Source organism: Neodiprion fabricii, chromosome 3 (genome assembly GCF_021155785.1).
Source record: "Neodiprion fabricii isolate iyNeoFabr1 chromosome 3, iyNeoFabr1.1, whole genome shotgun sequence".
In the NCBI taxonomy this organism is placed as follows: domain Eukaryota; kingdom Metazoa; phylum Arthropoda; class Insecta; order Hymenoptera; family Diprionidae; genus Neodiprion; species Neodiprion fabricii.
In genome coordinates this window covers 34,564,699-34,590,161 of record NC_060241.1, presented here as the reverse complement: position 1 = coordinate 34,590,161, position 25,463 = coordinate 34,564,699, and the positions used below count along the sequence as shown (strand labels likewise).

At 42.4% G+C, this 25,463-nt stretch overlaps 1 protein-coding gene across 6 annotated transcripts in view; it reads left to right on the top strand.

Moving 5' to 3' along the window:
- The window catches only part of LOC124179261 (nesprin-1), a 136,964-nt gene that overhangs the window by 23,161 nt on the left and 88,340 nt on the right, over positions 1–25,463 (top strand). For 3 of the 6 annotated variants that reach the window (XM_046563499.1, XM_046563500.1, XM_046563495.1), the window contains exons 1-7: positions 2,838–3,537; positions 21,866–21,927; positions 23,427–23,522; positions 23,863–23,946; positions 24,084–24,176; positions 24,771–24,949; positions 25,033–25,435. In XM_046563499.1, coding sequence (XP_046419455.1) covers positions 2,853–3,537; positions 21,866–21,927; positions 23,427–23,522; positions 23,863–23,946; positions 24,084–24,176; positions 24,771–24,949; positions 25,033–25,435 — 1,602 coding nt within the window. In that variant the 5' untranslated portion in view covers positions 2,838–2,852. Of the gene's footprint in view, positions 1–2,496; positions 3,538–21,865; positions 21,928–23,426; positions 23,523–23,862; positions 23,947–24,083; positions 24,177–24,567; positions 24,592–24,770; positions 24,950–25,032; positions 25,436–25,463 lie in introns of those variants that run through there. The other 3 variants (XM_046563497.1, XM_046563496.1, XM_046563501.1) reach the window with 3 other exon arrangements.

Below are 25,463 nucleotides of genomic sequence, written 5' to 3'. Positions count from 1 at the left end.
AGCGGCTGCTCGAGAAAGTGCCAACGAAAAGTATGGGTCAATATCATGCAGGCGTTTCTCGTGAACTATACTATGCGATTCGTGAACAATAACGAAGTTCCGAGGACTTTCGTCGATCTTGCGGTCATTTGGCTGATAGTAACCGATGTCCACGTGCCGTGCGACTCGTTGCATCGGCGTGAGAGTGATAGAGAAAAAAATCCGTTCCACATGCCGTTGTACCGTATCTGGCGATGGTTTAATTTGATCGTTGAGAGTTATAACACGAGACTCTGGCGCTGTTATCAGTGTAATCGGCTAATTCTGCCGTAAATTTATAATACAGATTAGATTAGTGAGTTGACCGTTGTTTGCGCAGCAAAACACAAGATCAACACGGCAGTAATGATATTAAATTATTTAATTTTGTATGCTTATATATTACATATGTATATATAGTGTGCGAGATAATTTTATCTTCTTTTTTTTATGTAAAAGCAAAAAAAAGAAACAAAGAAAAGTTCAATACCTAACAGCGGGGGAAGTCAAACTGGTTTCTCGCAGCAACGCTACGTCGATGCTATTTCTACACGTACATATATTACACATATATAATGTATTCGAAGCAAAGAAAGTCAAGATTATTAATCACACGAGCCTGCTTAGTCTCGCGCCTCATCGAATGTCGCGTTGAACTCGAAAGTCAGTGTATAAAAATAATCCGAACTTTTTTTTTCATTCTGATAATCTATAATAAACTATTTATGTAGCGCATAACCGACCGTCTAAATATTATATATTTTTTAGACACGTGGAACTAATATCTCCAAATATTATATTTTTTAAACACGCTGAACAAGTGTTTATCTTAGCGTTTTTTCACTCATTGTATAAGACATCGAGGCTCGAAATACAATTAGGAAGACGAGTCGAATGGATTTATAATTACTTCAAACAAGCGTCAACTTGAGTCTTCGTCCTATCATCACTCCGTCTGTTTTCTTCTTGATTATAGTTTTAATATTACAGGTCAGACCTGCCGTATTGACGGTGAACAAAAAACTAAATTTTAACGAATCAAAGGTGACGAATTACTAGCTTAATATGGATGATATACCAAAAATCGTATTTCTTCGATACAGTCTTGTTAATGTAATTATGCAATTGCAGCGGTCAATTCGTCCACGTGCGCGATTGGACCGAACATTGTGAAAACGATCGTTTGGATTCTTTAGGATACGGGTCCAAGTGCAGTGGCGGCTAATTAAAGGCGTGTAGGCTGCCACTGGAACTAATTAACCAAAGCTTTGGATCGCTGAATTCGGTCGAATTGCGTAAGCTTCTGTTAGTCGTATTTCGGAAGCGATAAAAGTTTCCCCGTTGCGGTGACCGGGGATGCAATTAACTCGGGTATCGGAGCAAAACGCGCCGGCGTTCATGACTCGAATTTTGATGTGTCCATACCTGCGCTGAACGCGAGGTGAAAATTCCGATGTTGGCTTGTTTCTTTGAAACAAGAAATTTTGAAAAACCGCATACTTGACCGTATTCAAACATGTTATGAACCAGCTTTCATTATACCATTCGATTAACTTATCGGAATGTTTTTCTTAGAAAGATCCGCAAACTAGAGGAGCGATAAGCAAAAAATAAAGTTGTTGACATAACTTTCATTACGTTGGTTCTCTCACTTACGTAAACTGTAAGCAGCGATTTAGAGAGTAACATATCATCAAAATATTCATAAAACTGAATTCTGTGATGATTAAAGTTGCTTAAATTGTGATATTGTTCCAATTCCAAATTATTGGAAGTATTGCATAATTGGGGGAGGTATAATTTGCGAATGGTATCTCTTTTGTACACTACAAGTATAGTAATCTGTAAGTCAACATTTTATTGCTGCAAAATTGATTTCCCGAATATGAATTTCTTCAAGAACTTAATCGACGCGAGACGAAAAAAAAGGAGTATCAATTAAATATTTGTTGTAACAATTTTCAAGCCGATAGTTACATTCCGAACCAATTTTCAGATACACAAATTGCCGTGAACTAATTCAAGGCCGAGTCTATAATTTATACACAAAAGAGACTTTAAAAATGAATTTGGCGGCAGAATCCGTGACTCTATAATCTCCTGAAAGTACCGCTCGTTAGAGGCTATAAACCTTCGGACCTTTGCCGCTGGTGGGATGTTGCATTTGCATTTCCTCGTTCACCATTTGCGTGGCGAGTGCGCGTGTGGGCGGTGTTCCGAAAAGAAGCGGACACCGAGTGGTTTCCTTTGCGGAGTCCTGGACCGAGTCGCCGTAGGTACGATATTCCGCAAGAGGTTATGCCGGCCGGCCGGCGAAGGACCAGACAAGATAAAGGATTGATCGAAGGTTCACGGAGGTGGCGGAGGCGGTGGAAGCGGCTCCGTTGGGGGAACTGCGGCGGTGGCATGGGGGCGGGTAGAGGACGTTCGACTCGACGGCGGCGCCTCGTCGGTCGTCAGTATCGAACCGGCGCCAGCCGAGTCTAGATGGGTACATTCCATATACGGCATTCCATTTTATACCGCGTTTAGTGATACGCCTCGTAGTCGGGGGCGATTGTGCGTCGAGAATTGGAGGAGTAGAGGAAGCCGGCTTTTCCCAGGAACCGTAGCAAGAGAGTCGACACCGAGTCGAAGGGTTCGCCAGAGGGTGAGGAGGGTAGAAAAGCGTTCGGAGCACGCGCGCCTTCGGCCGGACAAAGAGAAACAGAGTCGAGGGGCGGCTAGGCGAACCGTAGAACCACCTTGGCTCGCGAAGTGCAGTGCGGCAGGTTTAACCTCGGAAGTGGTACCGGACCGGGATGGTCTCCGGGATCTCGCCCGTCTAGAATAAGATGTCACAGCCTCCGCCGGGGGGCGGCAGCCCCGGGGGCGCCGGAAGTCCCCGGACGCCACGCGGCACCCGGCTTCGCGATCGCGTGAGCTTCTTCGAGCAGGTGTGGGCCTCCGGAGGACGGACCTCCAGCACCGAGGACCTCGTCGACGAGGTAGACCACGCGGTACACCCGCGTTCCCCGATGACGATGAGGCCCTCCTCCAGGACGAGCAACTCCTCCTTCGAGGAGAGCTTCGAGCGACTCGTCGAAGAGGGCGAGCTCAACGGCGCCAAGGTGGTCAAGTTCGAGAAGATCACCGTTCGGAAAAGCGTCAGAGAGCTCGATAACACGACCTCTACAACCACGACCCTCCGGGGCCCAGGCACCCTGGGGACCGCCAGTCGGACCCCGAGCGAGGAGCAGGCCCTTGAGGATTCGGCCTACCAGAGCCACGGGGTCCACGGCAGTAAGTCCAGCTCGGTCACCTCCTTCACGAGGTTTCCCTCCGAGGAGAGTCTGTCCAGGAGCAAAGGGGCCAGCCCTCACAGGACCGGGACCCCCGATTTTGAGGGATTCGGCGCTGAGCGACCTTCCGCCGAGTGGTACGCTGAGTACCGGAATCAGAGCTTCCAGAACATCGCTGTCAGGATGGAGTACCAGCGAAGCCGCAGCGAGTACGACGCTCACATTGCTGAGATAAGAGGTATCTACCTTGAGATGATGTACCTATAAGTTGCAGGTCGTTACCAGGTGCATAGCACACTTGTCGAGGCGTCGCGCCGACGACTATCATTTGGCTAGTGTAACAAATGGCATGCTTGGTGTCAATGGATTAGAAAAAAGACGGTGACCATCATAATTTCCCATGAGATGTGGTGTAATGACTGTCGATAAGCCTAGAGTCAAAGTTGTGCCAACTCTATGTTCACGAATGTCTTCAGAACGTCGACATCGAGAAAAATCGAAACAAAATCTAGATGAAAACAAGTTTCACTATTCTCTGATCGCGTTAATAAGTGAATTTACATCTAACTTGCACCCTAGATTGATCGCAAGCCGCAAACCGAGCGGATATTCGCGAACGTCTGGTCGATGTCAAAGTCAACCGTTGGCTTTGAAAACGCCCTTTTCATCAGCTGTCTTAATTTTCTACCGTCGATTGGTTGAGTATTAGTCGCTTGCAGTGTGCTACTAGCAGCAAGAATTCTTGAGCTTTGTGTTTTACGATTGCGTTCTATTCAACCTGTTGAGAAGGTGTTCAAAGATGGGTTCGGTCGGTACTGTCATGGCGGTCGCGACGGTTCGACCGATGCAAAATCGCCGGCTAATTGGTCTTACATGGCTGCGGATCGTTCGCGCCTAATTTAAAAAGCCACCTGGCTCCGTGAAATGCCAGAAGACACCGGACTTCGACGGCCTCTGGTAAATAATCGTTGGACCGTTGCGCGTGTACTTTCACTTTTTAAAGATGATCGGGATGCCGCGCCTAGCTAGCCAAGGTCAACGGACACCTTCGAAGTCGGTTCGTAACGCGCCGTGGCAACCGATGAAAGCGATATCGTATCATCACGGTCAGTGGTCGGTACCCGTCATTAGCCTCGAAATTGGCAGGATAATGGGGTAAATTTGAAGCATGGGAAACGCGCTACGCCCACTGATTACATCGAGTGCCGGCCGGCATTTCTAGCCTCGTGCGACGCCGCGAAACGCTTACAGTCGACGCTGTATGCCGGTTCAAGGTTGTAGCTTGTGTATAACTACACGTACAACAGACATCCACCGGCGTGACAAACCGCTGCATGAAGCTTACTTTTGCCGACTGATAAATTACACACTCGTCACCGACGCAAGAAATCTACACGATTCTCATGCCACTGAAAAGAGGATCGCGTTTATTAAACCGAGGCGTGTCACAGATTTTCGTTAAAATTTGCTTTTCGAACCATTCGGAACATTTTCAAACGACTTTCCCGGGGCTTTGCCCATTGTGTTCTCACCTGTACGTCTTGCGATGAAATCAACCGCAAGTCAACAAGGAATATCGAGTTGTTTGTCTTATTTATCGATGTTGACCGACTTCCATTGCGTGGCGCAAGCTGCACAGTACCTACTGTGACGATATGGCTGTGGATATGCTGTATACTTTACTGAAACACAATATTTCGTACTTGTATAACAGTATTTAAGGTAAATGTACCAGTTATTGACACGTTCAGACCCAATTACGGACCCATTTATTTACCAAACTTACGAATTGACGGTATAAGTTGTGAATTTCTCGACGACTAAAACCAATTGCTGGAGAATTAGAGACTACAAATGTATTTCTCGGTAATTTGAGAACTAAGGATCGAACAGATACAACCAAAAAAGATCAAAAATTGGGACAGGGTCAGTAACTGGTACTGATAATTACTAGCGTGAAATTGGAGCAGCGAAGCGACTCTCACGCAGATTTTATCCCTGCGTATTATGCAGTCCCGACATTTTTCATGACAACTAATCACGCGTGCCGAATAGGTACACACGCGTCAAATGACAAGGCTGAACCGCGTTAAACGGTTGATTATATGTATTACGGGCATCACGAGCCGGAGTGATGGAATGAGTTCATTACATACGACATGAAGAAAATGATCCGCAAAAGACTGGAGAGAATCTACGCTGCCCACAAGATACAAACACGAGGCTTGTTAACCGTGACGTAGAAGTTAGAATAGGTATTATCCTAGTTTCAGTTTGCCTCGCATGCACCACGAGTTTACCAAAATCACTGTCAGACTCTACGTGCTCTCGGCATGCGATTTTAACCCTGTATACCTATTACCTGTACACGTCGGAAACACACCAATTACCAAGTAATTATGAAACAATTTTGTTCGCCAAACGGCGATGAGATTGACTTCACCAACTGTCAGAAATCAATTCGAACCCACACGTTAAAATAGTCGTACTCTGTTTCGGAGGATTTCACTCGCCTCCACCTTCAGATCCTTGTATTTCTCATCCTAATCCCTCGCATAGGCATTTCAATTTAAAATGACGTCTTTTCGCGCGTTGGTTGGATTTAAAACCTTTTTTCACCGCTCGTAAAAATTTGGGTTCTAGCCTTTGGTCCGTTTCGGAATTGAGAAGGCGAACATCTTTGGCGTTTTGTGCTCTTGAACCGAAGACGCAATTTGATATTTAGCTTAAAAACTTGATGGGCAGAAACCCGCAACTCTTCGCTCTTTGGTGAGAGAAATTTTTGGTTATTGTTACAGTACAGTTATCGTCTATTCTCGTTTTTACCATAACCGTAAAATGCAGTTCTGGGTACAAGATAGAAATAAGTTTTGCAGCTATGATCGGAAAATCTAGCGAGTGTTACTATTCTCTTTGTTTATCGTCACTCGTGCCGTACTTTCTCGTAATTCTACCTAGGTATATGTGCAATATTTGATATTGGGAAAACAATGATTTAATCTAAGGCCCTATTCTAACTGAAGAAATGTAGTAATAACTAGACAAACGGATAGAATTTTGAATCAGCAAAAAATTTATTGCCGACAACTGTAATCAGATTGAATAGTTACTAGTACGTAACACGCTTTCTTGTAGGTAATTATAAGAATATTTAAACCATTATTTTAACTGTTCCCATTTCACTAAAATTTTCTAAATACTACAATCGATCATACATATATTTCGAGTTACTAAATTGCGATTGCAGTCACCACAATCTTCGACGTTTCTTATGTGACCAGGAATACAACGAGCTTACAAAATCGTTACCGAAACCGGATCCTCCGAATGGGGTCGTACCAATTTTGATAAAAATCACATTACACTCGATCGTCAAAGAAACGCGTCCAGTTAACTTTCTCTCTCATACTGACTTGCAATGTATAACAGGTCGAAAAACAGTAACCGATGTAGAAAAAAAAGAATTCAAGGTGAATCGGGTAACCACGCAAGTGCCGTGCAAGCATACCTAGAGCATGGGAAAGTGTTCAACCCTCACCTGGACACACCGGTCAGTATTGATTCTCTAGCCACCCAGTTGTCGGTCTTGTAATAGTGAATACTAAGGCGTACGCACCGTCAATTTATCGCACTGGGGCGATTGCTCCCTTGGCTGGGGTGAGAAACGTGGTTTGGTTTTCTATCGGGGTGTACAGGCAGAGAGACTCACGCGACGCGTAGTAAATATGGACGGAAAAGTGTCCGAAGCAGCGGCAGCTTCGCAGCAAGCTTGGTAAGATAATATTTTTTCCGGATATCGTATGTCTTGGTAGAATACCGTAAGTCGATGTATAATATACGTATATTTTTAACGATCTCGTATTTGCTTCACTCGTCAAATCACTGCCAACATGAACTCGATATTTCTGCAGGCTCGCTCTTTCGCGGGATTACAACGACGGTTCTCACCTTATAGGAAATCGATGTGGAATTATTGTACACTCTCTTCAAAGGAGCATGTTTAGTTATCGAAATGAGATGGTTTTGAATAATATGTACGGATATCGGGGAGTTTTTACACTTGCAAAATGCAAAAAAATTTTCCGAGTCTTGTGTTGTAAAATAAAATTCGAACGAGACACTTCGAAGCTGCTCTTAAATATTTTATGGTGTACTGTATATGATCTGCGAGGAGGATGAATGGTGCCTTATACAGTCAGAATCAAAAGCTAGGAAAAGAGAGAAAAACTCTCGAAATGTTATTCGCGTATATCTTGACGAAGATTCGTTTGTGTTCATTATCATTGGCGCAAATAACATTGCTGGAGATTCTTTAAACAGTTTTTTCTCCTTTTCTAAGTTTCGATCCATACTGCGGGTCCCATTCGTACCTAATAAAAATATGAGTACTACACTATGTGTGCGATAGTCAGGCTAATGGGATTGACAATCAATGATCGTTTTATCCGCTTCGTCACCGTAGCGCCCAACAGCCACGATGAGAAACGGTATATTAATTAATTTTGTCGCGTCGATGATAGTAATAATACCTAATACCAAAGAATCAAAGGCTGCTCGGTGAAAATTAGGATTTATTTCAATTATGTGTAACACCCTTTATTGTAATTGATAACATACCATTCATGATTCACTCATCGTCATTCCTATTTATAACATTCACCGAGGGTTACTCTGCTTCTGTGACCTCTAACCTCCGTCGTAAATCGATTCGACTAGCAGCTTTAAATTATGTTATGAACGACGTCTCGTAGCTCTGAACACAAGCCGAATGCTCGTTGTTAGTCTGAACTGTTAATTATTTGACAACATCGTTGACGAACTTTACCGCGTCAAACGTAACTCCGGCATTTTACTCGAATCGAATTTCTTCGCATGTTATCAAGAAAACGATGCCATTGAATGATTTTGTTACACATCACGGAACGGATTGATCTCATTTTAAATGGATTATCTCTGATTGGCCGTTGGGTTTTTGCGAGATTATTAGGCATGCCTTTCGGCGTAAGACGTTACGTCATCGTCACGAGAAGTCAACGTCTTTAACTCGCTGCACGTTGATGGATTATGAAATTCCTCGTGGCTTTGACCTCCGGGCTATTTTCGAAGGATTGTTTCTCGTTTGTTGTAATACGCGATCGGCGGCTGCAACCGAGATACCGATACTTTCAATAATTATTCATGTATACGTAGGAATAACTAGTAAAAGTTGTCAGCTATAGTTTCACTCCTCTATTAAGCTCAGACTCGGACGATTCGACTTGTCTACGTTCACGGAAAACCTGTTTTTACTTTTTATTTGTCAGAATAACATCTCAGCGAGTCTGAGAAAATATTTTGACGACAACGCAGAGTCATAAATTAACCGGTTGAATGACACGTACTCAGTTTCTACAAGTTATAATGCATTGTATGAACAAGTTGCGTCTTTCATAAAACATATAGTTGGACACGTAATTATACGGCTGGTACTTTGTCACTTTGTCACGAAATATGGTTCAGGCCTCCAAGAAATGGTCGGCGGTCTGGAATTCTGAAATTTAAATGAACGACTCTCGAAGAATCGTATCCATGACTGTTTTTACGAAAAACACGCACGGTCTTTAAGGCTTCCGATTACTTAAAGTATGTTCGTTTTAAGTGCCACGATATTTACCTCAAGCACCCCCATTTTGTTAAATAACTTTTAAATCTTCCAAAATATCACCTGGACGATGAATTGGTGACTTTGGGGTACAGAATTCAATTACGTTTTATTTCTGCGCCGTCAGGTTTAGATTATCCGATTGATGAAGCAGAAAATGCAGATCAAAAACTGTAAGTGTTGGACAGAAATTTATATTTTATCTTTGACTTGATTCTTCATTAAAAGCGCTCCTGGATTTTTTTGCACACCTGCCGCGGAAACGCTCCCGATATAATTTAAATTGATAATAAAATTGAAAACGCTAGCACTTGACAAATTCAAGGTGTCTACCAGGACACCTGTCTGTACTCCTTTTCACCCAATTATACCGGCAAATTAGGGACGCCTGTAAGATTTCTATAAATTGCACCTCGAGCAGTTCTTTCATTTGAATTGAATATACCTGTGTAGACGATAGGCGCAATCAGTGTAAAAGCGCTATGCCATGGACGAGGCCTTCGCTGACACGATTATGTAATTGGGAGTGAAGCGAAGGAGAGGTACGAAAGAGATAGAGAGAGAGAATGAGAGAGAGAGAGAATTAGAGAGAGAGAGAGAGAGAGAGAGAGAGAGAGAGAGACTCGATTCCAGTGTCTGACCTCATCGCTGAGAACCTGTCCCACTTAACCGGTGAACCTTCTGCATCGGAATAGCTGCCACAAGAGGCGAAGAGTGAACATCGCACTGTGAAAGCGACAAACTGTGACGATTTTATCACGACTTTGTTATTGTACCGTCACGACTGAATCCATTGAGTTATGCGAAAGTAAGTCGACGGGTTATATTATGTTATATCGCACGTATACGTTGAGCATATATTCATATCGTTGGATAGAATTTTTCGATAGCTTGTTGTTGAGAACCTCGAATGGTGGGAAAGTGTTGAGAGATTTGATAAAAAATTTATCCGAATTTGACAATCGTAGTACGACAGACCTCTTTTAAGAATAATAACGCAATTAATTACGAGGTCTCATAGACAATCATTTTATATTTCATATTAGGACGTGGATATTAAATTTGAAAACTGATACGGGTATGGAATTGATAGCAAACACGACGAACGAATTTTTACAACTTTGTGATCATAACATCGTTGAAATATTGAGTAGATCAGGTTTATCTGTAGGTGAAAATTTATTTTTAACTGTTCGCATTGCACAAGAAGACGCTCTATTTTTAATCTAGATTATTAACTCATAGAACAACGTACGGTGTGTTTATAAATGGTAAAATTGTATAGGTCATTTTAATACAGCAAGCTTTCGTAGCTGCTGCTGAGATAATTAGTGCACGGGATAATAAAACGTGTTATAAAATTAGAATGAAAAGCAACGACGAACTCGTAATACGCAATGCCTGCAGCGCATTCGGTCTCTCGTCGAAATCTAAAAAAAAAAACTATCATCGCCGGCACAAAACAAGGTAATATACATTGAACGTATAAGCGACTAGGTCACGGTCGCCATGCGTGTAGGTTTCGTCTTTCGTTCAAGTACATATCCTGTCTCTCACTTGCTAAATTGTATTATGCTTGCACGAATCTGTCAGCCGAGGTTCGCGTATTATTTGCAGCCAAACAAATATTGCGAAAAGAATCGGCACGTGCGGCAAGCGATTATATCGATGCCGTAACATTATACGGAATTATCAATATCGTGGGTATGGCAAGCCTGCAATTCGCATGAACTTGAAAGTTGATTAGAAGTTTAATCGTTTACCTAGGTGAAAAAATTCTCCCAAGGTCCATTTTTTTTTATTCTCTGATTTCGAGCTCCAGAGGAAAGAGAAAGTTCGATTTATACAAAGGCAAGCATCAATAAATTGTGAATTATTCATACGTAGTAACTTTTAACCCTGATTGTGTTGTGAGGTAATTTATAATTATTACCGCTCGTCGTCGTAAGATCTCTAATAATTTTCAGCAAACAACACGATTTAATCCTCGCAGCAGGATTAAGCGACCGAGAATTTATTGCTGATCAATTACCCCTGATTACAAGTAATAATAGCAATAATATAAGACTAATAATAATTAATGCAATAGAATTAATTGCGTGTTAGAACTTGGTCATACTTTAATTCTGTCAAATACGGAATACTTTGTCCACGTGTGCTTGGTGAATTCCTCATTTATTCGTTAGAAATGAATATAGAAACATCACTTATAATTCAAAGGACTCACTTCATTAAGGAATTACAGACGTCCATGGCAAACTAGTACAGAAAGACTGAATACTCGCAGGAATTGCAGATGTAACGAGTATCTCTCAACGAAACGTGAAGTATCCGCGCTCAATCTACGCCTCATTATTTTAGCCAAATATTTACCGTCAGGACGAAAAGGATTCTGAGATCAAGTAAATTTGTTATATTTGTAAATTGAACAAACAGAGAACTTATGGCGAATTCTCTGTCCTGTATGAGAATAAAACTTCTAATACAGTGTAAGAAGTTCCACACGGAAATTTTTAACAGTGTAGATTATTCCATTCTATTTTCCTTTTTACTCTCATTTGACCAGACTTTGGGTGTGGCCGCGAGGATAAGCGATCTCTTACATATCTTTGATGCAAGCCTTCTCCGCATCTGTAGAGTATATACATACCTATAATCCGAAGGTGTAATTCAGCCCGAATCGCGTTGCTCAAAGCCTATACTTATGATAATACGTATCGTACGAAGAAGGATTCTAAATTTATTACATTGCCAAGTGTTGCGTCGTTCGGCAAATAAAAGCAATGTTAAAAATTTTTGTATGGAACTTCCTCCACTGTATCGGAAGTTTTATTCGGATATGGAACAGTGAATTGACCATACGTTCATTGATAATTCAATTTACAAATACAATAAATTTACTACACAATTTGGTAAATTCGAATTGCCTTTATGTATTTTTCTTATAAAGTTTCGTAAAATTAAACATTTTTATCGTAACTCTTTTGTACAGTAAATACATAGTGAATTTAGAAACATTTTTAACGGTGTGCGCTATTTAGGATTCGATCTCGGTGTTTAATTTCGCGTGAGCAGTTAAAAATTATAAGTGTATTAGTTCTCCAAATCACGTTTATGGAAAATTGAAAGCTTGACCAACAAGGTGGAACCACTAGTTTCGTAATTAATTTCATCCTGTTTCCTATTAAGATGACGAATTCCCCTTCGGAAGTTGGAAATCGAACCGATTTGCGAGCGAACCCCAAGTATGCACTACTTGTGCATAATTTATCGTGCATCATCTATCATACGAAGAAAAATATGGGACCGGAAGTACAATACGTAACCAAATAGTTCCTTCTTAGTTCGGCGTGGGGTATAAAATTGCGAAAGGTCAAAAAGTCGATTGGACAAAATCCCGAAGTCAAACTACCGATAGTTAAAAGCGTAGGAAGACCATAAATATGAAAATACGACTTGTAGAAAAGTAAAAATTGAGAATGCAAAAATGTGTAAAAAAATTTATACCGACATTTTTTTTTTTAAATGGCCAAGATTTCGAAAGACGAAATATTAAATTGCGATAAAACGCACAGTCAAAAAGTCAACTTTTCAAATGGCAGACTCGTGCCTGTGTCGAAAATCGACAAATCCGAATTTATCAATGACGACTGTCCAAAGCCTCGAATGATCGAAATCCCGAAACCTGTTAAAGACAGAATGGCCAAAATGCTGAATGGTTGGATGACGTCAGAAACCCATATATTATTCTCTGCGGTGCCACATGTATCCAATGGTCTGTGTCTAGTGCCATGTAGCATAAGTCTACATAACTATGACAACCGTATTGTGGCCTTTCAGCTTTCTGGCCATTCTGCATTTTCTTCTACTGAACTGAAAGATTCATTTCATTCATTGCTTTGATTGTCGACAGCTAATTTCATCGATTTTGTGGCTGTTCGAAGCATTAGCCACTCGCAATTTTTAATTTCGGAACTCTCATTTTTCTGTACCTCCACATTCTGTGCTCTGGTCATTCGGAATGCCGACTGTTCTGAAAATACTGTTTCGAATAAGAGAGTGTTCGGTTAAACGAACTTTCGGGAAAACAGTTGCTCTACTGGGTGATTTTTCAAAATCCCAGCTTCGGTACGCTGGTCATTTTTTGTTCTAAAATTCGTTGGTAGAAAATTTCGGGTTTTCAACCAGTCGATTTATCGGTCTTTCGGGATTTTAACCCCCTCTCGTTGGTCCGTTCCACGCAATTCCAACCTTCGCATTCCTTTCCTCATTCTTTTACTCTTCTCCCTTGTTCTTTCTTCTTCCTCGCCGAATTATTCTTTCCCTTCATTGTCTAACGGCACGATATCGTCACGCGAACTCTTACAAGTCTACATATTAGAGAGAAATCCTTTGTATAGATCATTGACAAATTATCGTTCGAGTTGGAAAAATTTCACCTCGATCAAACAAGACCGAGGCCAATTCTGGCACGTGTGTCGAAGCTGTAGCGGTCGGTCCAATTCACATTCGGTTTCCAATAATGAGATGAAAATTTATGAACTTCCGATTTTATTCCCTATCGACGTTTCGGCGGCCTCGAAATTTTCTAGTTAAATTGTATTCAACCAGTTTCACATTCGCAAGTATCATACACATTTCGAGGCCAATTTTCCATATCTTGACTGAGATGTAAGCCGGAAGTGTCGAGTTTGTGTCTGGTCGACTCTAAGAGACGTGTTCTTGGCCAGCGATGAAGTTCCGAAAAAATTTTGATCAAACGCGGTGCCAGTCTTCCACCGTTAGATCTTCACCTTCAGCAGAAAAGCAAATAGGTTTCGAGATTCTTGAGCTTTTCAAGCTTGTCTTACACTCGACATATTCGCTCCAGGAACGCGATGTAAAGCGATCCGGAAATAGACACCGCGTTTCGCAGGGCAGAGATTATTTGTCTCTGACATGATCTGACTGAAACAAAGGCCGAGCATGACGGACCTTTTAATCAGTTTTAGCGATTTTAGGAGAAAAAAAACAAGGAAGAAAATCATAAAAATATAGACAGCGAACACGCTATGTAGCGATTACAAGCAAACTGGTGATGATCGGTTTTTCCGGTAGCGAATAATGATTGGATGAGCCGTTGGTATTGATTCCATCGATTCGACATCGGGCTTGGCTCTAGCTCCATTTTATCTATTCATACCGGCATGCACTTTGTTTTTTATTTACCATCCGTCGTCCGCGATGTCAGCCGAGACTGTATCCAAGGGTAGGAAATCGATCCCGCCCTGGATTAATTCAACATTGGATTACCGTAACGCGAGATACTTCATACATAATATGAAGGAGGAGAATAACGCGGCGACATCCGATATGCTCTGAATTGAAACGTCGATACGTCAAACTTACTTTGAGGGTTAAAATTAACCAAAGAAACTGATTATGCTCATGCTGATCAACCCTCTGAACGATCAGTTTTTGGAGCAATCGGCTTCGCGCGAAAACTTCTACAGGAAATTGTGGTTCGTAATTTTTTGGAGAAGCTTTCAGAGATGCGTGCATTTCCTTGAATCGAATTTTCAAGACGCTGTAAGCGGAGTGTAAGGCACGTGTTCTCATATCTCAGGTGCTCTTCTTTTGTGCGAGGTATAGAAATGCAGGCGTAGTGTCGAAGAAAAGAAAAAAATAGTGAGTGTCTTACTCAAGTGCCGTTGCAGCAAGCTCGCAAGCTTGCAAGAGATATGCGAAAGCACGCGGCTCTGCTTCGTTGCTACGTGAGTAATTTCTTTCTCCTGTACACGGCTGTAACATCCGGAATTTTTATTATTTCCACGTCTACGTGACGCACGTCACGATTTATCAGATAAGAATAAAATTCACGACGCATTGTTCCACGCGAGAAGAAAACGGCCACGCATTCTATGTCTCTGATAAAATTCTTTATATTTTAATACAGAGGACGAAACGTGCGGGTACATCAAGTCAAAGTTGGGCAAATTTTTGGGAAATTTTTGAATTTATAATTTCACTAACTGTGGTTTGTGAAGGGTCTGTTCGTACTAGAATTAAATTTTCAGAAGACACGGCAAAGGCAGGAAATCTATTCGAACGTTTCTCTGCTGCCAAGAGTTTAAAAATCTGTGTTTTACGTAGCCACGATCTCAGAAAAGCGTTAAAAAAAGCGTAAAGTAAAAAAAAAAAAATAATTTCACTGCTTGTGCAGTATTAAAGACGTCTGACAAGCGGAAAGAACCGGAAACCACGAGCTTTAAATTCCCCCGGAAAGTGACTCGGAGCTTTTGGCTCGGCGTTTAACAAGTTGTGGTACCTGAGACCGGTAGAGGTATGAGTTTTTTTTTCGTTTCCTTTTCTTGTCGGAGATAGTCGGTGGCTCTCGAGCCACTCGCGCGATGGGTTCTTTCTATTTAAAGTTTTTAATGTCACGAACTTAACCAGAAGTATAATATTATTATTATTTACGATGACAGCCGGAATTGCCTTGCGTAATATCGTGCCTCTTTCTGGCAGGCAAGTAAGTTTCATTCCTCCTCGGAAACATTCCCTGTGCAATAGGGACTGGCATCTCAGTTCCCTCGTGCCAGCCTCGGCTTGGGGATTCTCGGGTGCTTTCGAGACGTTTCAAAACTCGCCCCTGTACGCAAAACATCATGCGATCCCGAACTCGGCTGGGCATAACTCCATATTACTCACGAATATAGTCGATAGATCATCACGACCACAGGTTAAATTTCAAAGTTGACATTTTTTCCACAACCTCTTCAATATCACCGAATATCAATTGCGTTGAAATTGCCAAAAATTCGGACTTCCGGAACGATCATCGAGTAATAATAAAACAATTTTATTGCATGCACACGTAGCGGAAAATTGGAAGTTGTAGCAGTCTGATTTTTTTTTTACTGTAACCTTGTCCAAATTCTTGGCTGAAAGACATCTGTTCCTCTGTAGGAGACTGACCCAATTTTTTGCGTAAAACGTGCGCGGTGCAGGTCGTAAAAACTGGAATTCTAAAATTTTGGTTCTTTTACAACCGCTCTGATATTCCTTCCTTTGGTAATTAATTGTGGCAAGGTAGTCAATTCGACATTGACTATATCAAGAACCATTCGAACACGTCTGCATTGTGCAAGGTTCGGGTATTTTAGTGGAAAAAATTGATTAAAAAATATCGTTTTACACCAAGATCCGATCGATTTGTAATATGGATCAACTGGCAGAAGGTGTTTGTACCTAATTGACGAACGTCTTTGCGGTTCTGTTCATATTGCGAGTCCTGCGGTACACGGTAAACCGCAAAATTGTAAGACTTCGCGTCGCAAGCTACGTTACACAGATACATTAAATGCGTACGAGGCTAGATGCTGCCTTTTTATTAGCTTACACCTATAAGCCTGACAACCAGTAGGTACCAGGCTCTGCAACTAGAAACGCAATGTAAATTTTACCTTCACATATCGCGAATGGATTTTATGTCGACAGCGCTTCGAGTGCACTCCAGAGAGCGTGCAAAGAAGTTCTCCCGATAATTCGCTCCAAGTTTCTGATTTATTTCGACATAAATTTTCCCCTCCGTCAGACGGAAAGGAATGGTTTTTTTTTTCTTACGCCGAGAATCGCGATACTTTAGCATCTGTCCAGAGGAGAGCCTTTGGCGATTCTTTCTCGCGCATGGAGAATATAAGAAGAGTTTAAATTTGCAAAAGATAAATAAAAAGGGCACAGTACGAACTTATATCGTCGTTGACGAGTCCGCAGTCGGATGTAAGAGGTCGTCATGGAATTACGCGACGACTCCGCCGTTTCGGAGAATAATATCGTGTGTGCTTTTACTACCATCGTTCCGAGTCTTTAAATAAAATAATACCTTTGGTACCAGCTGCCGTGCGTCTTCTGATCACGGTTCCCGGGTCTTGTGCACATGTGTTGCACCTTGTGCACTTCGGGGTGATTTGCAACGGTACTTGATCGAGCTGCAGCTGGCGAGCGTTGGAGGAACTTACTTACAGCGAACAAATCGTCGTGGTTAGAATCGGTGGATTAACGAGTCGAGGACGCAATATCCTCCTCGAAACTGCGTGTAACGTTGAAAATTTCACCGTGGACGATTGTAGCGTAAGTGTTGAAGCGACGGAGCTTCGATTCGGTAAGATTATGCGAAGCTGCGGTGCGTGATCGAGCGGATGAGTGAAAAACGGTGGTCCGGGTGTGAAATCGGAGATCTGCACACTACGGAGGGAACGAAAATAATTACGACATGTGTGTCCTACTTCGGGCTTAATCCTCCGCATGTGTGACCCACACGTTACTCATATACATCCATACACTGTAGGTACTGCTATGTGTATACCGATGCTGACGGTGATGCTGATGCTGATGCACTGGATTATTTTCGTCGTCGCGTTGCTCGAATATATATGCGTTCGTTTCTATGTCGAGAAGCTCGACTGGTTTCCATACCTCGATACGAGTTTTGCAGACGCACACGTACAATGACAAAGCTGAAACAAAGCGCAACCGGGAATTAGCGATCTACCAAAGAGATGCGATGCTGTTCGGACAATCCGCTTGTTTACACTTGCGCAGCGAAATTACCGCGCAAAAGTATATCGCGAGGATTTTTGCGATTTTCGAATAGGCATCGTCAAGGTCACTCAAGGGCAAGGCGTTCGATTCGCAAACAGCACGCGTCTTTTTACACCTGCACGGATAGTCTCGGCAACTTTTCGTCCAAATTGGACGAATTATGCGTGACTGGCATGTATCAACGACGATTTGACGTGCTGCGGTCTGCCCGGGGTTGAATAGCCGTGGATTAACGTTTTGTAAGGGTGAAAAATAGACGGGGGAAATTTGTGTACGTGATTCGACATTTTTCAACGCGTTCGGTGACCGACTGATTGGAGGTATTGATCCATGGTTCTTAAAGCTAATACTCTCGACGAAAAAGGACCGTTGGACGTGCCTCGCTGGCTTTAACAAAACCCGCAGCCATTTCCTCCACGGATGTATCAGAATAAAGAATTTTCACGATTCCGTTTCCATCGCGAAGAATTGCAGCAGATTTCGCGCGTAATTCGTCCGCTTCTGAAAAGTACGGTTGTCTTACAGGTACATTTAAAAACCTTGAGTTAGTTGTGCAAAACGTGTATTTGTTCTTTTTACGCTATATTATATAAGGTTTCTCGTTCCACCTTGTTTGTTGTGCAGCCTTGTTTATTCCGTACATCGATTTTCGATTTATGTGAAACCATGAAAGACTCTGACAGTCTCATCGCGATATTACGCGCCTTGCCGATCTTGAGAAATTCGTTCTGTACGTACAAGTTCTGCGTGGTCGTCAGTCTCTCCTTCGGAAATGGAGCTTCGCAAGCTGAGCTCGATCCGCAGTCGAGATCCTTGCTAAAGTGACCTTAGAGTACAACAAAATGAGGTTTTTAGTCGCGTGCAGACTTTGTGTATCCAGCAGTGATTAATTGGCTCATGATATACAGTCAGTTACACAAGAACGTACGGGCTGTAACTTCAAAATTAGGGCTGGGGGGCAGCGGGGGTGGTATTTTTGAAATCAAGAGACACAACTCTATCATGGATCGATGTTAACTCCTGAGCCGTTACGCTCGACCTATCAGAGCGCAGTAGCTGCTGCACAAGTTGCACCGTAACGCCTACATCTGCACGTCGGTCCGATGCACATTCAATGCACATGCAGCCTGCTAGCGGACCGATCGAGACCTAAGCTCGTCCAAGTATATTCGTGAGTTGGGATACGTACTAGACGCGGTGCGGCGTCAGCTTATACTATGTCAATGATATCAAGAAGTAATGCATAAGATAATTTTTAAACTTCGTACAAGCAGATTAACTTGCACGCCATATCAGCTGCATCGTACTTGCTTGGCCGCACCATCGAGCTGCCGATAAGACCGTACCGCACGTGACTATCCAACGCCGCATGGAGCTCCTGGTCACACAATAGATTGAGATGCAGCGACTGTGCTATCTTTGAAGAAAAAACCATGTATTTTTACTCGGGCGTATCAACAGTGGCTTCAGCCTGTTACAGAGCACGTCGCAACATACAAAAAGTTGAGCTCGCAACGGATTTCTCAACTTTGTATAATGCAAGCCTGAAAGCCCGTTGCACATGTCAACGCGCGTGTAGACATTACTTTTAATTAATTAATCACACATGCCGCAGACGCCTTGAACTTCCGTGAAATTCTCAATAATATTATTATGAACAACCACTAACATTAATACCGAGCGATACGGTTATCGTTATTCTCATTCTGCATCGGAACGATATTATATTTATAAAATTCCCGTTAATATCATACTGGAAAACCACTAAGGTTGATACCGAGCGATACGGTTACCGTTATCCTCATTTTGCAACAGAACTATATTTTTACATTTACCTTATCGTCCAGCTAGAAGGTTAATTCCACCGGGATTTACAAAATCACATGGCAACTACCCCGTGTAGTTATTGTAATATCCTGAGATAAGGTATTTGGAATAGTTTGGTTGCTATGGTCACAGAATAAGAAAACGTTTTATGATTTCAGTAAATGTCAGGAACGTTTTAAGATAAAGTAATGTGTGTAACAGAGGTCTGAGAGCAGGCGAGCCTGGCTCAGGTATGGTAGATTGTTGACGTTGACACTAGCCTTAGGATCGACGTTACGTTACTAGAAGTCAAAGTTTTGCGCCAAGGTGTTCGTTAGCTCTGCAGCGTTCGTCTTCTTATCTTTCTGCAACACCTGAGAGTCTTATTTTGCAAAGATTCATGCATAGACCTTATCCAGAAGCGTGCCAGAAGGCTGGCGACCATCGTTTGTGGTGAAAAAATTCAACTGCATTCTGAGCCAAATGCATCTCAATGCACCAAGTTGACATTGCAATGTCGAAATTCCTATTCTCACCTGATGCTGCATCTAGGAATTATGCACCGTACGATATTGTGTTCCAGACTGTAATTAAAGATCCCAGTCCATTTAACAGACCCGCGACTACCTCCTCAAACTGGCAATGATATTGCGATCAACAGAAACGGTGGGATCGCGATCTCGTCTGCATGGCTTACAGGTATATTCTAAGACGAAAATTACCGGTCTATATTTACCTTGTAAAGACCTGCCGCCGGTGCAGCAATAGTAATTATTCCGCAGGTGCGGTACGGCGATTGAAATTCTAAGCTTACGCAATCGGATCGGAGTTTGGTCTCGGGATGTTGTACAAAAGCGTTACTGAACCCGAATCGCCGAGACCGCGACGAATATCGCAACGAAGTATTTGTGCAATTTGCTATTGAACCGAGGTGATAATTTAGGCGGTAATACAACGTACAAGTTGTCGCTTTGAAATCAAGTTGGAGATATAACCCATATCCATATAATATACATCGTGTAATATAATTATTTCTTTTATTTTCTCATTTTGTTTCTCTCTCTCTCTCTCTCTCTCTCTCTCTCTTTTTTTCTCCATCTCTCCCCCTCAACGAAACTGTGTCTGTAAACAGGATGACATAATCGCTCGCGAGGTCGCCTCGTCCTGAATATAATTCTGGGGAATCGCTCAAGGCGTTTCATTTTGCCGTCGCAAAACGGGTTGCACAAAACGACCGTTACAGAAGTAAATCTTATTACAAATGCAAAGGCGGACGAGCTGTTGCAGACCTGCATTGTACCGTGCAGAATTGCGGTGTAAGTCTGTCTGGAAATTTTTACAACTGTCTTACGCATCACGTAGGTATACCTGCACACTGTGTCGATTTGACAGGGAATTTAATAACCACAGTTATAATCACTGGGCGGAACGATGAATGAATTCAACGTTAACTCGGCGTTCTTTAATTACAAGATTAATCGGGAACTACTCATACATTTGCCTTCGCGCAATATTCGGCGAGTCGCTCTTCGTGATTTTGGAGAAATAACGAGAGGAGCGTAATTCCTATAGAACTCGATAAGACGTGTCTGATTACTTACTGCAGGTGCACGAAGGATCAAGCCGATTTCCATCTTACGACCGGAGATTGCAGTCGATCCATAAATTGCGTGCACCTAAATTACGTCACTCACCGCCTTATGGACGTATCAAGGCTTCGGGTTGAGGCTGAGTTAACGTCGCATTTTTAGCCTTATTTCAACGGCACTGCAGATCCAGTTGACGAGCTTTTAGTTTCCAGCCAGATTGACGGGCTTATGCGATGAAAAATATATCGTCAAAGCCGTACCAGCTAACAGTCTTCAACGGCGCACGTGATGCAGAGTATAATAATTTAGGCTTGTGATCTTTTCTTCTCTTTGAAAACAATAAAGCAATATTATTACAGGGAAAAGATTTCTTTTTTTTTTAAAGCGTAAGTCTGCTATCCGCTGTCCATCACGTATTGCGACACTTCATTTAGGACGGGTTTTTATTTTTGGCTCAACTGATTATGTTCTCGTAACATCTCTCGTCGTCGGCGAAACGTTTCGTCGTTTCTTATAGGTCAAGTTTAACTAAAGATACGAACAAACCCGTCTCGCGTCATTTTATCGACAGATAACTTCGTGTCATCTTACAATTTACAATTATTCACGCATATTACTGAAATCAAGAAACATCGAACGCCGACGATTTTCATCGCATGTGAATTTTTATTGTACGGCACGGGTCAGAAAAATAAATAGAAAGAAAATTAATGATCAAAATGCATTTTACCAATGCATTAACAGAATATGATTTACTCGTGTAAATAACACAGCTGCAACCGAATGTTGATGTAATGCTTTATTTTTTCAGCTTTGAATCCAAATTTTACTAGCACTAAAAATATATCAAGTGTTACAAAGTTTGAGTAGTTGCGAAATTTCTGGCAACCAGAGAGTGGATGGAAAACCAACGACTCTAATAAAGATAATTTAATTTTTTGTTTCAGATGAACAGGAGCGCGTGCAAAAGAAGACTTTTGTAAATTGGATTAATTCCTACCTCTCGAAGGTAAGCGGCTTTCCTTCTATTACCGTCCTTGAATTACGAGGGCTGATCGATCGGTGATAGATTGGAAAAATACTATAGATTTCGTTACTCGTGTCCTGGTGTTAGGGGAAAATAAACGTCAAACAAGAAAATGTGGATTTTTTTAAATACTTCATAAGCGAGGAGAATATTATAAAAGGCCAAAGTGAAATCGACGATTCGTTTCGGACTTGGAAATGACGAACGATCTATAGAATAAAAGCTGCGCGATGTAAGCTCACCTCCGATTTTCTGTAGGTACAACGGTTGATTGAAGTAAGGGTAAAAAAAAAATTCGCCAATCCAGAATAAATCTTGATTGCTTTTCCCATGAGAGAGCCGTACAACGTCATTCGGTAGACGATAACAACAACTTGTTATGACAATTTCTTCGGCGAGTTGACGTCGACGGATAAGAGTGAAATTCGCACACTCCGCTAAGACGCTGCCCATCAACGGAGGACAGCTTGACAGCTGCAATATAACGCAGTTATATTGAAAGATAATTATAACTTACTCACAACTTTCTCAGTACTCGGTGCATTTCAACCTGCAGCTCCTCTCTCGCGAGCTTTGAGCACCATGCTTGCAAGCTGCAACCTCCGGCACGATTCCTCGAGTTCAAAACTTGAAAATTAACGGTGTAGGCCGTACCTGGCTCGTATTTCACCCCGCAAACTACTCGACGTATCCGCTCGTCTACCGCGATACGACTTCTCAGGTCGGTAAACGAGCTTTTTGGGCTTTCCGTGAACTGGCTGATTTAATTTCGAGATTTTTGGACGGCAAATTTCTATCGGTTTTACAATCGTTTGGAACCATTTGCTGACTCGTATTTCGGACACGTCGAAGATGGAATTAATCATCTGGGAAAAATGCTTTCTCGGTATGCAGCCGGCAAAATAGTGGCGCCTAGCTGATACAGCCAGTCAACGACTCGGTCTAAAATGCGAGACGCATTGGCCTGCGGCCAGACTGAAAAGCTTGGCCTACAGAATTGTCGGGGAGGTGTTGCAGGCCGGAAAAAATTTCGCCAATTTTTCTTATGCATTAACAATCATGTTTTTGCACGACATCAAAGCACCAGTTGAAAGTGATGTACATAGCCTCTGCGAAAGTGCTCTACGGCATGAAAGAGTTCCGTCGTTTTTTTTTCTCTCCTCTTTTTTTTTTTTTGGGCTTACCTGTGGCTCTAAAAGGCAGTAGAGTATATCGTAGAATTGGCCCGCGGCTCACGAGAGGATTGCGTGGATATTTTGTCACTTATTTGTTTATCATTATTCACAACCACTTGCCAGGTATCTTGTCTGATTGATTATATTCCGTGTGATTTGAGGCAGTTTTTGCCCGAAGGATCAATCGCGGCATCATTATTCTCTGTTGAAAGTCATGTAGACACTTTAGTTACACGATCGGATATGCTGATTTCCAGGTTAATTTGAATTTTTTAATACATGTGTATACATATTCATTGATTACAGCGAGTTCCACCGCTTCGAGTAGAGGAACTGATCGAGGATTTGAAAGATGGAACGCGCCTTCTTGCCCTACTTGAAGTTTTGTCTGGGGAGAAACTGGTGAGAATTAATCCTGACGTAAATAGAAACGGCATTACCGTATTTGGTCGCGGGTAATCAATCTGGGGCGACTGGTTCTTGCTAATCGTTAATCCCGTATCGATGCTGTACTTAGTTAGTTTTTTTTTTTTTTACGTGAAAAATTCCGAAGTAAATGGATTGTCGCGTGATGTCATTCTGACTTCACACTGACTATATGAGACTACCAAATATCGTTTGACAATAATTAAGACGTATTCTGTCAACGGTTTTTCGTATATTCCTTCTTCTTTTTGTTTAATTAGCATAGCATGAAAAATTCTGATTGTCTGTGAATTTGAATGTTGAAATGCAATTTCAGCCGGTTGAAAGAGGACGTAACTTAAAGAGACCTCATTTCCTCAGCAATGCAAATACGGCACTTCAATTTTTACAGAGCAAAAAAGTGAGTATAGATTGCTTAGCGTACATAATAATAATAAATCCGAATAACTGGATTAATTTGTGAATATGCACAACAGATCTTACCCTAGCAATTTACAACACACTGGCTATACCGTGGACGTCGTATTTTCTTTTCAGATCAAATTAGTGAACATTAATTCATCCGATCTAGTGGATGGACGACCTCCGGTAGTATTGGGACTTATTTGGACCATCATCCTGTATTTCCAGGTATTTTAGATCAACCAGCAATTTTCGTTACAGTATACACGTCATTAGTATGCGATAGCTGCTTCTAAATAGCGCATAACACATCCTGAGTATGTTGAGCACAGTATTATGATCGGGTTGATTTGGGGTTGTCCGGTGAAAACGTATGAAACCGAAAGTTAGGATCAAGTCAGGTAACGGTACCTAATTGATTCAAAATTCTGACTGTACTTGAAGAGATTCACGCATTTTCCTCACCTTTTTCGATTTCTCGTAAAGTCACCTTCGTTTCACGAAGAAAAAGATATTGACCGGGCGAATCGTGAATTTATTCAATTTTTATCCGAGTTAGCCCGATCGAGCTAGGTCGAAAAATGCAACGTTGCTAACTTTATCTATTCTAACTAACAAGCTACGATCAAAGGATCGAAGGCGGGTGAGTAGCCAACAAAGCGTAACAAACAGAGTAAAGAGATATATTAAAAATGGGCTTGCGAGCGCCCGTGCACACTGCATCATTCTTGCATGCCTTGCGCGACACATTTTAGAACGCACGCTAGATGTCGAAAATGCAGTAAGACCTGCGCAATCACAAGACCTCTCCTTCTTCTCTAGATCGAAGAGAACACCAGAGCCCTCGAGTACTTGGGCCAGACGTGGGGTAGCCAGAGCAGCCTTGACAGCCTTGGCACTCAGGGTTCGGCGGCAAACGAACGCCGCCGACAGAGCAGCGAGAAGTGGAAGCAGGGTGCCAGGAAGACGTTGTTGCAGTGGGTGACCAACGCCTTGCCGAAGTAAGGATTGGACCTCGATGACAGCCCGCATCGCGAAGGAAAGGCGCGTTTAAGGCGACTCAACGCACGTTTTCTGTTCACAGGGACGCCGGAATCCAGGTACGAGACTTCGGGGAGAGTTGGAGGGATGGAAACGCGTTCTTGGCCATAATCGACGCCATCAGAGCCAACCTGGTCAACATCGCCGCCATGCGAGAGGCCTCCAACAAGTCTCGTCTTGAGACGGCATTCCAGGTCGCTGAAACAGAGCTGGGAATCGCCCGACTTCTCGACCCCGAGGACGTTGACGTGCCGCGTCCCGACGAGAAATCCATCATGACTTACGTCGCTCAGTTTCTGCACAAGTACCCCGAGCCCAGAAGCACGGGGCCTGACTCGTTTGCCGCTGTGCAACAGGAGTACGACTCACTTTTGGCCTGGCTCAACGACAGGACTAGACAACTTGAACAGCTCGATAGAACCAACGCCTTCCCGATGAGCTATCCGGTGAGATGAAACATCTAATGTTCGCGAA